Here is a 12,431-nt window from a genome sequence, read left to right as displayed (position 1 = left end):
ATTGTCTCACTGCCATGGTAACACTTTGCCGAGCCCCATCCAAAAAGCAGGGAAATTAGTAAATATAGGCACTCTCAGCCGCACTGCAATGCTTTATAGTCATGCCAAGTAATGGTGGGTTTACCCGACATGTAGTAAACATAGGACTGACTACAGCTTCTCCACAAGAAGATAGAACTAGTATGTTGGATGCTATAACAATATCAGCACTGAGATACAGATCAATCTTTGCAAGAATCACCACATCAGGGAGGGACAACCCAGGCAGAAAAGAGGGACTGCATGGTGCAGGGTGCTAGAATTAACACAAATAAAGTTTTGAACATATAAGGCAATATTATACAAAAAATGGTTTAGTATTACACTAATATTTATAATACCAATATTAAAGTTACACAGCAAATATTAAACGCACTACATTTAAAGCAACATATCAGTTTTAATGTAATACAGCTTGAGTATCCCTTATCCAAAATGCTCGGGACCAGCAGACTTTTGGATAGCGAATTATTTCGTATTTCAGAATATTTTAATATTTCAAGGATGTATTTTGAAGTATCTTGCATTTATGCTGTATAAACATGTCAACCACATGAAATACACACACAAATATTTTATTTGTTCAAAAAACAAGGTTTCAAAACATGAAACAAAGTTTCTTTACTAATCTCAGATACTGAATTTGAATGCCAAGCAATCATGTACTTGCAGATATATAGTGCCAGTTACATATCATGTCCTCAGTAGTGCTGTTACAGATGTCCCCAGTAGTGCCAGTTACATATCATGTCCTCAGTAGTGCTGTTACAGATGTCCCCAGTAGTGCCAGTTACATATCATGTCCTCAGTAGTGCTGTTACAGATGTCCCCAGTAGTGCCAGTTACATATCATGTCCTCAGTAGTGCTGTTACAGGTGTCCCCAGTAGTGCCAGTTACATATCATGTCCTCAGTAGTGCTGTTACAGGTGTCCCCAGTAGTGCCAGTTACATATCATGTCCTCAGTAGTGCTGTTACAGGTGTCCCCAGTAGTGCCAGTTACATATCATGTCCTCAGTAGTGCTGTTACAGGTGTCCCCAGTAGTGCCAGTTACATATCATGTCCTCAGTAGTGCTGTTACAGGTGTCCCCAGTAGTGCCAGTTACATATCATGTCCTCAGTAGTGCTGTTACAGGTGTCCCCAGTAGTGCCAGTTACATATCATGTCCTCAGTAGTGCTGTTACAGGTGTCCCCAGTAGTGCCAGTTACATATCATGTCCTCAGTAGTGCTGTTACAGGTGTCCCCAGTAGTGCCAGTTACATATCATGTCCTCAGTAGTGCTGTTACAAATGTCTCCCCCCCCCCCCAAAAAATGTTTCACTTTCTATAATGGATGGTTTTCAGAATAATTTGGATACGGGATACTCAACCTGTAGCTGTATAAAGTCTATCACCTTGCCAAACTTTATGCTATATCATCATATTTGTCGTATGGAAATGAGGCATACAAAATATGTGGATTATAGTATTTTACCTAATATTTACCTAGTCGATTGGCTCATTCTTTACAATGCCATAGCTTGGCCGTGTTCTCAGTGGTGGCTAAGACCTTTTTGGGTGCTTAACCCAGGATTCTCATTCTCTAAATGATGGGGTAACACTCGCCTCTTGCTGCAAAGTACATGTAATATCATTGCTAGGGCATGGATTATTGGGTAGACAGCAAGATGGTCAACAAGCTTGGGGTCGACACTATTAGGTTGGCATGCAGGAAGATTGACAGGGTAATTAGGTCAACCTAAGCATTAGGTTGACATGGGGAATGTCGACTGTCAAAAGGTCGTCATGGGGTTTTTTCAAAAAAATTTGTCCCTAATTTCTACACAGTCCATATGGACACTAAACCGTAGCACTCCTGCGCTTGCCATGCTCCCGGCACGACGCCTCGCTACGCTCAACACACTATTTTATTCTATTCATCCTAGTGGATGGTAGGGCATGAAATACCACCTGTTGGCACGTCGGCTTAAAATAAAATGCGAAAAACCCCATGTCGACCTTTTGACTGTCGACCTAATGCTTGTGCCAACCTAATGACCATGTCGACCTTCCTGCATATTGACCTAATGGTGTCGACCATCCTTTTGTAGACCCAATGACCGTATCACCATTGCTATACTCCATACTATGTTACAGGGTTAAAATCTATTTTAGAGAGGAATGTATTCTGTATCTGTACAGATGTGCCCTCTTATATCTTTGGAGAATGCTGTAGCATTTATACCCTGAAAAAGGTTCCCAATGGTGGGCCGCAGCCTCAGACATTTTTAATGAAATTTGAATGTTGCGACACAAATCCATATATTGTGGCACATAAAGCAATAATTGAATGTCCACACCTGTTTTTCTGAACCGCAGGACTGTAGTTTATTCACCAATTGTCTGGCAAACAGAATCAATTATGGTTCTAGCAACAGTGTTCCCACAACCCTGGCATGACTGTATATTGTGGCAGTATGGATGGTTTAATAGCATTACTGCCTCACAGCACTAAGGTCCTGGGTTTGATTCCCACTAAGGCCCTAAAGGCCCATACACAGATGAGCGGCTTTCAGGGCAGCTTTGCATAGCTCTGCCCTATGCAACGCCGTCCTCTCCAGGCAGGGGGAAAGCCGCTCAGTGTGTATGCACTGAGCGGCTATCATCGCTGTCCATACATGCTGGGCATAGTCGCCCAGTGTGTTTGGATCTTAATTTGTTTATTCTCCCCGTACTTGCGTGGGTTTCCTCCAGGTACTCCGGTTTCCTCCCATAATCCAAAAATATACAGGTATGTTATTTGGCTCCTAACAAAAATAAACCCTAGAATGAATGAGTGTGCGTGTACATGTGGTAGGGAATACAGAATATAAGCTCCACTGGGGCAGGGACTGATGTGAATGTTCACATATTCTCTGTAAAGAGCTGCGGAATATGTGTGCGCTATATAAGAAACTGTTAATAAATAAAATAATAATAATATTGGTCACCTAGCTAGTCACTGGCCAGCTGGTCCGCTATCAGTCACCCTGACCCAAAGAGAACACAGGTTATTTAAGCCTTCTATCCAAGCTCTACCCTGTAATTGGTCACACTCAAGTGGTGCAGCTGTGTGTGTAGGCTATGTGGGGACTTAACCCCGTCTTTACCACAAGACCAGTGAAGGCATTACACTCGCTTACAAGAGACTGGGACAAACGACACTGTTCGTCACTAAATTGAATTTCATCCTGCAACAGAGTATAGCACGTTACAAAGTATATTAATCTGATTTATGGGAACACAATTATTTATAAAGTAAGTGGACCAAGTTGTAATTTAAGTCCATAATCTTTTTCAGAAAAATGTGTGGTGTTTAATTAATATATTTTTTCATAGGTATCAGCAGAGGTAAAGCAAAAAAGAGTGAGCAGGAACTTCTGACTGAAGAACAACGAGAGCTGAACAACATGGATCTCGCCAACAACAGAGGACTGAACCTCATGCTCAATTTTGTTCTGATCATCATGGTTCTGCTACTTATGTTTATTCTAGTAAAGCTTCTGTAAGATCTACAAAACAGCCCCTGGATCTCATATCAAAACAATGGCCAATCAAAGCTATCTTGAAGAATATGATTCATCTGGGACTTAAATTCCAAATGACGGGGACATTCTTGTTGGATCATGCACCATCTAATCAATTACTATGAACCCTTGTGCTAACACATACTAACATAGTAAATTACCAGTTAGCAGCCTGGTAGAGATCTTACACTGCACACAAAACGCCATCCGTGGCAGTGTGGCCCAAAGCTATGATATACAACATGCTGAACTGTGTGTCATTACCCAACACTGGACTACTACATAGAGTAGAACAATGACAGCAGTGTAGAAGTCAATGAATGTTGCAGTCAAAGAGCAACAAACTCTCTCTCTTCATCAGAAGTGTACTTTTAATACCTTCTATTATGGCTGTCTTTTATATATCTGTCAATTCAGGCCATCAATACATGCAATAGTTTAGTGTCATTCCAGTACCTTAGATTTAGGGATTCTGTCACTAGCTAATGGACACTTGTGTTAAGGCATGTAAGAATGTGCACTCACTGACATGTATATAGCTGAAGTAGGTTTACTCACACTTTTATATTACTTTTTGTTGCATTTCCTTTTGTTAAAAACACGAATATATCCTTATCCAAAAATACACTGCTTAATCTGCTTATCTTTTTTTTTTTTACAAATAGTTTGGTAAAGTAAATACTAAAGTGTCAAGTAACACTGCACAATAGTCCTGTCAATAGTGTTAAATTCACACCTAAGAATGAAACATGTAGTAGATAGTAAAGCATATGCTTTGGCTGGATTACCTTTTTCAAATGATGATGGCTATCAGTATCTGCACAGTGTTGGGTCACCGAGAATGATGGTGATTGGACAAAACAAAGATAGATGTAGTGTAAAAAACACAACTGTAATGGTCAATAAACTGGTTTCTGTATAATCTAATCTACTATACTCTGTTTTTGCATTTAATATAGTCTAAAGCCCCATACACACTACTAAAAGGAGTGCCGGCATCGGAAACTGTTTCGGGGACAAAAATTGTTAACAAGGACTCCCTTGTATAAACATGTTCAGATGAGGGAGGGGGTTGTTAACGGCATGCAGGAGAGCTCATGGTTACCAATATTGAGTATATACACTAGGGCAGTGTTTCTTAACCTCAGTCCTCAAGACCCCCACAGAGTTCACGTTTTCTAGGTCACCCAGCATGTGCACAGGTGCACTAATTACTTACTTGTGATTCTGTGTGGAGACATGGAAAACATGCACTGTGTGGGGGGTCCTGAGGATAGAGGTTACGAACCACTGCACTAGGCAATATTGTTCACAATATTGCTCATAAAGCTGAGCGGTATTGTGAACGATATCGCCTAGCGAAGGGGAGTTCCCAATCTTTTTGAATCACAGCACCCTACAGTATCAGATTTTTTCATGGCATCTCAAGGCCAAAAAACTATGTAGAAAAAATTAGATTAAAAATTATTTTGTTTATATCTGATCCTTAGGTTCAGTTTTGTGGTAAAGGGTTTTGTTTCTACACATATTTTATGATTGGCAGTCACCAGAACTGGTTTTGTCTATAAATAATTAACTGTGACTTCCGGCGCGCGGCGTATCCAAGATGGCCGCATCTTAGTAGAGCTCCGCTCATCAGGGAGCAATCCGGCCCCATCCGAGCCTCCACGCTGCTGGGCACCAAACACCAACCCAGTGATCCCTGGAACTCGGGGAACCGATCGATCCGGATCTTGGGACGCGGAGGGGCCTGGAAAACCCCCACCCAGCGCCGGAGTCCGGCCTGTGTTCAGGCCGCCTCGTGACAGGGAGACCGGCCTGTGCTGCTGAGGTCTGCCCACCTGCCCGCCTTACCCGATATCCAGAGACAGGTGAAGCGGCTTGGAACTTTAGCCGGCGGGGGACTGAAACCGGCGGGTCACGATCGACGCCCACGAACCGCGCCGCGCAGACGGGTGACGCGGCCGTCAGAAGAGAGCACCGGGGAGTCCGCAAGCGCATGCCGGAGGCTCTGGGACGCAGCGAGTGACCGGACTGGCAGATCAGGGGCTGTGCTTGCACACCCCCTGACAGGTAACATCCCTGCCTTTGCTCCACCACCACCGGAGCGGCACCTAACTCTCGCAATACCCCACTGAAACTTGGTGCACAACTGTCCAGACACGGTCCGCAAGGACCCCCCCGGCTCCCCCTCCTATATAGATTTCTGCGACGACCCTGCATTACCACGGCTGGAGGGACGAACTGTGCCCTTGACCCCCCCTGGTAACCCCTCCAGTTAAAGCGTGTCAGACATACCAATCTTCCTGGGTTTGGACACAGACACCACATCTACTGCCCACACGTGGGCCCTCATACTACTTTCTGACCCCCTCCTCCTGCGCCTGAATGGGAGAGCAGTGAACCTGCATTAAAAACAAACAGCCCTCAATACCCCCTGTGTTCTATTCCTCCAAGACTCACTCCCAGCATTGGATACTCAGCAGGGGACAGGACGTGTTCTTTGTGACTTATATTTCATCTGTTGCACCAAACTCTGCTCCCCAATTCGGACCAGCTTCTTGCCCCCCACCACGCCCAATACCCATCCTAGGTAACCTTACCAAGGACCCCCCTCCTACTTGGAACTTGGCTGCAGCGACTAACCCCCAAAGAAGATACGATATCGGTGGCCCCACTCTTGGCTATTGGGAAGATTTACAGTAACTAATAGCTTTAATGGTTCTTGCTATATATGTCTCCTGACTACTCTCTTCTAGTATTCCTGTAGTCTGTGTTTTGCAAATTCTTGTGCTCAATTATATGTGAGTGTGGTACACGCTGACAGCCTAGGACACATTAAGCCGATACCTGGAATTTCACAGCCTGGGCCACACTCTCTGGAGAAATAGGCGACATTGTTCTGCACTGTTTTGTATTGTTTCTAAGGAATGCATAGGTTACATGCTTGGTATATAAGATGCATACCGCCACCTTGTGGCATCTGACAGTACTATTTTAAATCCAATAATTTGTTTCATATACCCTGTAGAAAGGACTGTAATATTGGTAATTGTTATACCTAACAGACCGAGATATCTTATCATAATTCTTTTACTGAATCTAGCTTTACTTTACTTACAGTAACCTTGGAAACAAACATAGGTAAAATACCTACATAGATATAGGATGTGATATGTAAGAACTACATAATTCTAGGCAGGAGAAAGCGCTCATGGACCCTACTCTGAATATGTGAGATATACACTTTACACTTATTTTCCTATTCTTTCCTTTAAATTGCACGGGCAAACCTATACACCTACTCTAGCAACTCAAAAATCCAGCTACTATTACTTAAGAATTGTCTACACTCGACATAGATAGTAAAGTGTGAGATTCGGAGCACCAAGATTATTATAGTCATAACTGACACAGATCGTAACATTCAGTCCTGAATCTTACACGACTCCTCACGCTTTTTACTCATCTTCTAATAGATTTGGTTAATGGACAGGTTTCTGTCCCCATCACATCCACGCTCAACCATATCGCTTGGTGAGGAGACAATGAGACGCAACAGAACTACAAAACAGCCGCCTTCGACACCCCATTCGTCACAATCTTCCTCAAACACGACCCCTCCTGCAGATAGGGATATTTTCTCAGATAGTCAATCGGGTCCTTCCTCTACAGCTCAGGAAATCTTAGCGGTCCTGATGCCACACATTGACAAAAAAATGGAGGAATTCAAGGCCTCTTTTCAGTCTACGATTAGGGAGGTTGCCTCTAATACGTCTCGCATAGCGGACCTCGAGCAGAGGGTAAGCGATGCAGAAGATACTGTCAACAATATACAATCCTCCTCTGATAACACCTCCGTGATGATCCAAGAACTCCAGGATAAAGTTGAGGACCTGGAAAATAGAAACCGGAGGAATAACCTCCGGTTTATAGGCATACCCGAAAATATCAAACCCAATATGTTATCTGACTATCTATCTTCTAAACTACTGCTAGCCTTAGAGTTGCTGGATTCTGTAGATTTGCCCCATATTGAGAGAGCACACAGAATAGGTCAAGAAAAAACAGACCCTAACTCGCACCCCAGACCAGTAATAGCACGCTACCTTGATTTTAGAACAAAAGAGGCGATACTAAGGGCATACAAAAAAATGGAGCAACTCACAATAGATGGCGTAAGCATACTAATTTTCATAGACTTTTCCGTGGCAGTAGCTCAGAAACGGAAAGCATTCTCCACTGTGTGCAATTTTTTGGTAGACTCCCATAGGAGATTTGCCCTACTCTACCCAGCTAAGTTGCGGGTAACGGATAATGGACGCACTTTGTTGTTCGATGACCCAGAAGCTGCAAAAGCACACTTCATGCCATCTGGTGGTTCTCCAAACGCACTAGCGAATACCTAGATAATTGGTCCTTCTCACTTTCTTTGTTATATTGTAATTGAATATTCTTTCTCTAGGCTAGAATATTGCAAATGTTAATCTTCATTTTACTTTTAAATACTATGTCATTGTTACTCTATACTTACCTGGTCAGCTCTGACGACCTGGTCAGGGCTCACCAACATGTTTTGGTTGGAAAAAATTGGAAAATGTTGTCAAAGCTTTATCTAATTCATGTTTGTGATAACTGCATCATCATTGCTGTTCAGAATTCATGGTTGTTTATACAGATGACCACACTACGGCCCCTCACTCGCTGGGATGAGGGCCCGTTGAATACACTTTGTCCCTTGTATGTGAGCATCGCCAGGGTTGGAATAGGATGACGACACAGGCCCAAATGACTCTACCGTACTCACCCCCACCCCATTCTATTAATGTGCTGTCCTGGAATGTTTGCGGCTTGAATTCCCCAATTAAAAGAAGGAGAGTTCTAACCCACATAAAAAGCTATTGTCCTGACATAATTTTACTGGAAAGCTGGTGAGGACTCAACACTCAGAGCGACATGGATCGCGGAATGTATCTCCGCCCCATATGTTACCAAATCTAGAGGTGTAGCTATCCTTTTCTCGAAAAAACTGATATACTCAGTCACTAACTCTATACTGGACCCTGAGGGCAGATTCTTACTCCTGGACGTACAGGTAGGAGACTCAACATTAACAATCTTAAATGTATATGCCCCAAATGCACAGACCTCAAGCTTCCTTTCACATATTTCTCAATTATTAGCAGAACGGGCAAATAATCCTTTGATTATTGGAGGGGACTTTAATACTGTAAAAGACCCTGCTTTCGACAAACTACCCCCCCCCCCACGAGCTACTACCTCTAATACGTGGACAGCCTTTAATACTTTTCTCGCACAGACGCACACAACTGACGTATGGAGACTGTTTCACCCTAGTGACAAAACATACACCTTTCACTCAGGAGTTTATCACTCATTCTCTATGTTCTGGTGGCAGATACGCTGGTATCCTCGGTCACATCGGCTAATATAGGAGATATACTGATATCAGACCATGCCCCAATAACTATATCTTTTAACGCCCCTGCTACAAACCCGTTGCATAGGATGTGGAGATTCCCCTCATACCTCTTCCACTCAGAGAACTTTCGCCAATACCTGAAACACCACTGGCTGGATTATGTTGACAACAACATTGACCATTGGGACTCGCCAGTTTTGTTTTGGGAAACTGCTAAAACAGTAATGAGGGGACATATTATAGCATATGTGGCAAAAAGGAACAAATCTTCCAGACTGCAGTATAACTCCCTCCATTCCAACATGACTTCTTGCCTTAACCTCTTTATCTCCGACCCCTCAGATGCTAATCATACTGCTTACAAGCAGGCAAAACACCTCCTTGAAGATTTTTTGTTATTGCAGGCCCAAAAGCATCTCGATTTTACCAAAAACAGGTACTATAGATGGGGCAACCGCACTGGACGCCTTTTGGCAAATCTGACTAAGCCTTTTTACCGAAGGAGCCATATCACATCCATAAAACAATCGGCCAACTCCCCACTGCTAACAAGGACAGAGGACATCATAGAAGCATTTCATTCTTTCTACACTAACTTATACAAAAGCACCCCCCCAGATCACCCACGAATAGACCAATTGCTCAAAGACTCTAATCTACCAACTCTCTCTCAAACGCAATTAGAAATGCTGGATAAAGATATCACAGCGGAGGAAATCACCCAAGCCATCTCATCTCTTAATTCGAACAAATCTCCGGGGCCTGATGGCTTTTCTGGGGAATTCTATAAAATGTTACAGTCAGAGATCACCCCTACGCTACTAGAGCTCTTTCGGGGCATACATCAGACCCACCCTCCATACCCCACGTTTAATGATGCCTACACAACTTTAATCCCCAAACCTGGACGGGACCCAACAAAAATAGACTCATACCGCCCCATTACTCTCCTCAACGTGGACTGTAAACTCTTGTCAAAAATAATGGCGACTAGAATACAGTCTTTTTTCTCAGAAATTATATTGCATGCTCAAATGGGATTTGTGGCTGGGCGACAGTCAGTGAAGGGCATCCGAACGGCCATAGCTTCAGTAATCGCCTCTAACCTTAACCCTACTGCCCCACACATGCTCCTAAGTTTAGAAGCCCACAAGGCATTTGACACAGTCTCCTGGCCTTTCCTATTCTCGACCTTATCGGCTTACTCTTTTGGACCCCGATTTATAAATTTGATCAAATTCCTTTATAATACTCCAGATACCTCTCTATTACTTAATGGCTCTAAGAGTGCTCCCATACAAATGCATCGAGGGACTCGCCAAGGCTGCCCACTCTCCCCAATATTATTTAACTTGTCTTTAGACCCTATCCTCAGACTAATTGAGTCCTGGCCTACGCTCAGGGGAATACAGGTGGGCGCTGAGGAGGTCAGATCAACTGCCTTTGCAGACGATGTTTTAATTTACATATCAAATCCCAAAACTTCCCTGCGCCCATTGCTGGATCTCCTTGGTGATGCTGGGGGCCTATCTGGATTTCAAATTAACTGGGACAAATCAGAAATTCTCTACTTAAAACAAGGCTACACACGACCTAAATGGGCATCCCAGTTGCCTATGAGATGGGCTAAGGGCAAATTGACTTACTTGGGCATACTCCTACCTAAAAACATACAAAACCTATACTCTTACAACTTAACCAGAACTATCAAAACTCTCACTAGAGACTTAAACAAGATGAAGCATCTACAGCTATCCTACCTAGGCAGGGCTAATCTACTGCGTATGGTTTATTTTCCTAAAATCCTATACCAGCTCCAGGTCTTGCCCTTTCTATTAACTAATACTGACACTCTTAATATCACGAAACTATTCCGCAGTTTCATTTGGAATGGAGGGAGAGCTAGGATTGGGATGGTCAAGCTGATGCAACCTAAATGGAACGGTGGTATCAATTTCCCAAATATCAAGATATACAATCAAGCAGCAGTCTTCAGATATCTGAAAGACTGGTTACTCACAAACTCCACATACGCAAATACCTCCCTAGAACAAAACTTCTTACCCCATATCTCCCTGACGGCTTTTCTACATCTCGAAGACACAGATATACCCCCGGACGTATATACCAACCCCCTATTAATGTCAACTAGGAAATTGTGGCTAGTCCTACGACATTCCTACCAGCTAAACCCAAATCACTCAATACATCTTCCTTTCCTGCGTAACCCCCACTTCCAAAATGGGAGTGCTTCAAATATATTCTCAACCTGGAAAAATGCTGGATTGTATAGGGTAGGACAGCTAATAAATAAAGGAACTCACAAGCCACTTACCTTTCTTGAAGCTTCTAGATATTATCCAGTCATAACCACACTTAACCTGAACTTTATTCAGGCCCAATCATACATCGACAAAATATGTAAACTCATTGCTGACAATAACTGGGATAATGATTTAGATAATGTCCTCCTGGCCCCCCCCCTTACCTAAGAAGGCGATTTCCACTTACTATAAATTTCTTCATAAACCATTTGACTACTCAGCACAACGTACAGGACTACATCAGTGGTTAGACCACTTTCCCTCCCTCAGTACGGACACTTTAATAAAAACCTTACAGACCTCGATAACCACCTTCCCGATGGCCAGATTTACGGAAATGTACTTAATTATCTTTCATATGTCATATATCTCTCCCTCACGGGGATACCAAATGACAATACTAAATACCCCAGAATGCTCAAAATGTGGAAATCCACGAGCAGATCTTTACCATTATTTCTGGGGCTGCCCACTGGTACTGAAGTTTTGGACTGATGTCCGGGACTTCGCCACTGAGCACCTTGTGAATTATGCACCACTTACTCCTGAATGGGCGATTTTTGGTATCCTTCCAGAGGAGTGTAGAATACCCAGACCGGTCAGGAAATTACTGCTGGCGATCTCATCGGCCGCTCGTAAAACAATCCTTCAGGTATGGACTCAGCCCTTCCCTCCGACCTTGGCGATGTTCAAAGATAAGCTGTTCTTTATATTCCATATGGACTGGTTGGAGGCATCCCTCCAAAAAGAGACGCGCACCCAACGCTTCTTTACTACCTGGACCAGTTACATGGAATCGTTACCATCATCAACCAGACAAACTATTTACCAATGCTTTAAAAACACGCGATGGTATGAGGAACAAATGCTGCTTAGGGACCCCCCATTAACTCTAGAATAGTATGTTTCTCCTATTCAAGCTTAGCTATCATATGACAGCAATGTATTAAGACGATATCTAATGTGATACATGCTCTTCATAGAATTGTAGTACCATGTGATGTTTGAATGTACAATTGTATTAACAGTAATGTTTTGATTTGATATGATGCTTTGACACAATAAAAAGTTGTTTAAA

General features: G+C 43.0%; 2 protein-coding genes across 5 annotated transcripts in view; one reads left to right on the top strand and one right to left on the bottom strand.

The window, feature by feature from the left end:
* PLN (phospholamban) overlaps positions 1 to 12,361 on the top strand; it is a 21,540-nt gene extending 9,179 nt beyond the window's left edge. For 2 of the 3 annotated variants that reach the window (XM_083176811.1, XM_083176810.1), the window contains one exon: positions 3,399 to 12,361. In XM_083176811.1, coding sequence (XP_083032937.1) covers positions 9,116 to 11,521 — 2,406 coding nt within the window. In that variant the 5' untranslated portion in view covers positions 3,399 to 9,115 and the 3' untranslated portion in view covers positions 11,522 to 12,361. The remainder of the gene's footprint in view (positions 1 to 3,398) is intronic. The other variant, XM_083176812.1, reaches the window with a different exon arrangement.
* Positions 1 to 12,431, bottom strand: part of CEP85L (centrosomal protein 85L) — a 224,354-nt gene that overhangs the window by 65,791 nt on the left and 146,132 nt on the right. The gene's annotated exons all lie outside the window — the stretch shown is intronic.

This window comes from Crinia signifera, chromosome 3 (assembly GCF_055691185.1).
Source record: "Crinia signifera chromosome 3, ASM5569118v1, whole genome shotgun sequence".
Lineage (NCBI taxonomy): Eukaryota > Metazoa > Chordata > Amphibia > Anura > Myobatrachidae > Crinia > Crinia signifera.
Note: the sequence above shows the minus strand (reverse complement) of the source record. Positions and strands in the feature narration are given on the sequence as shown.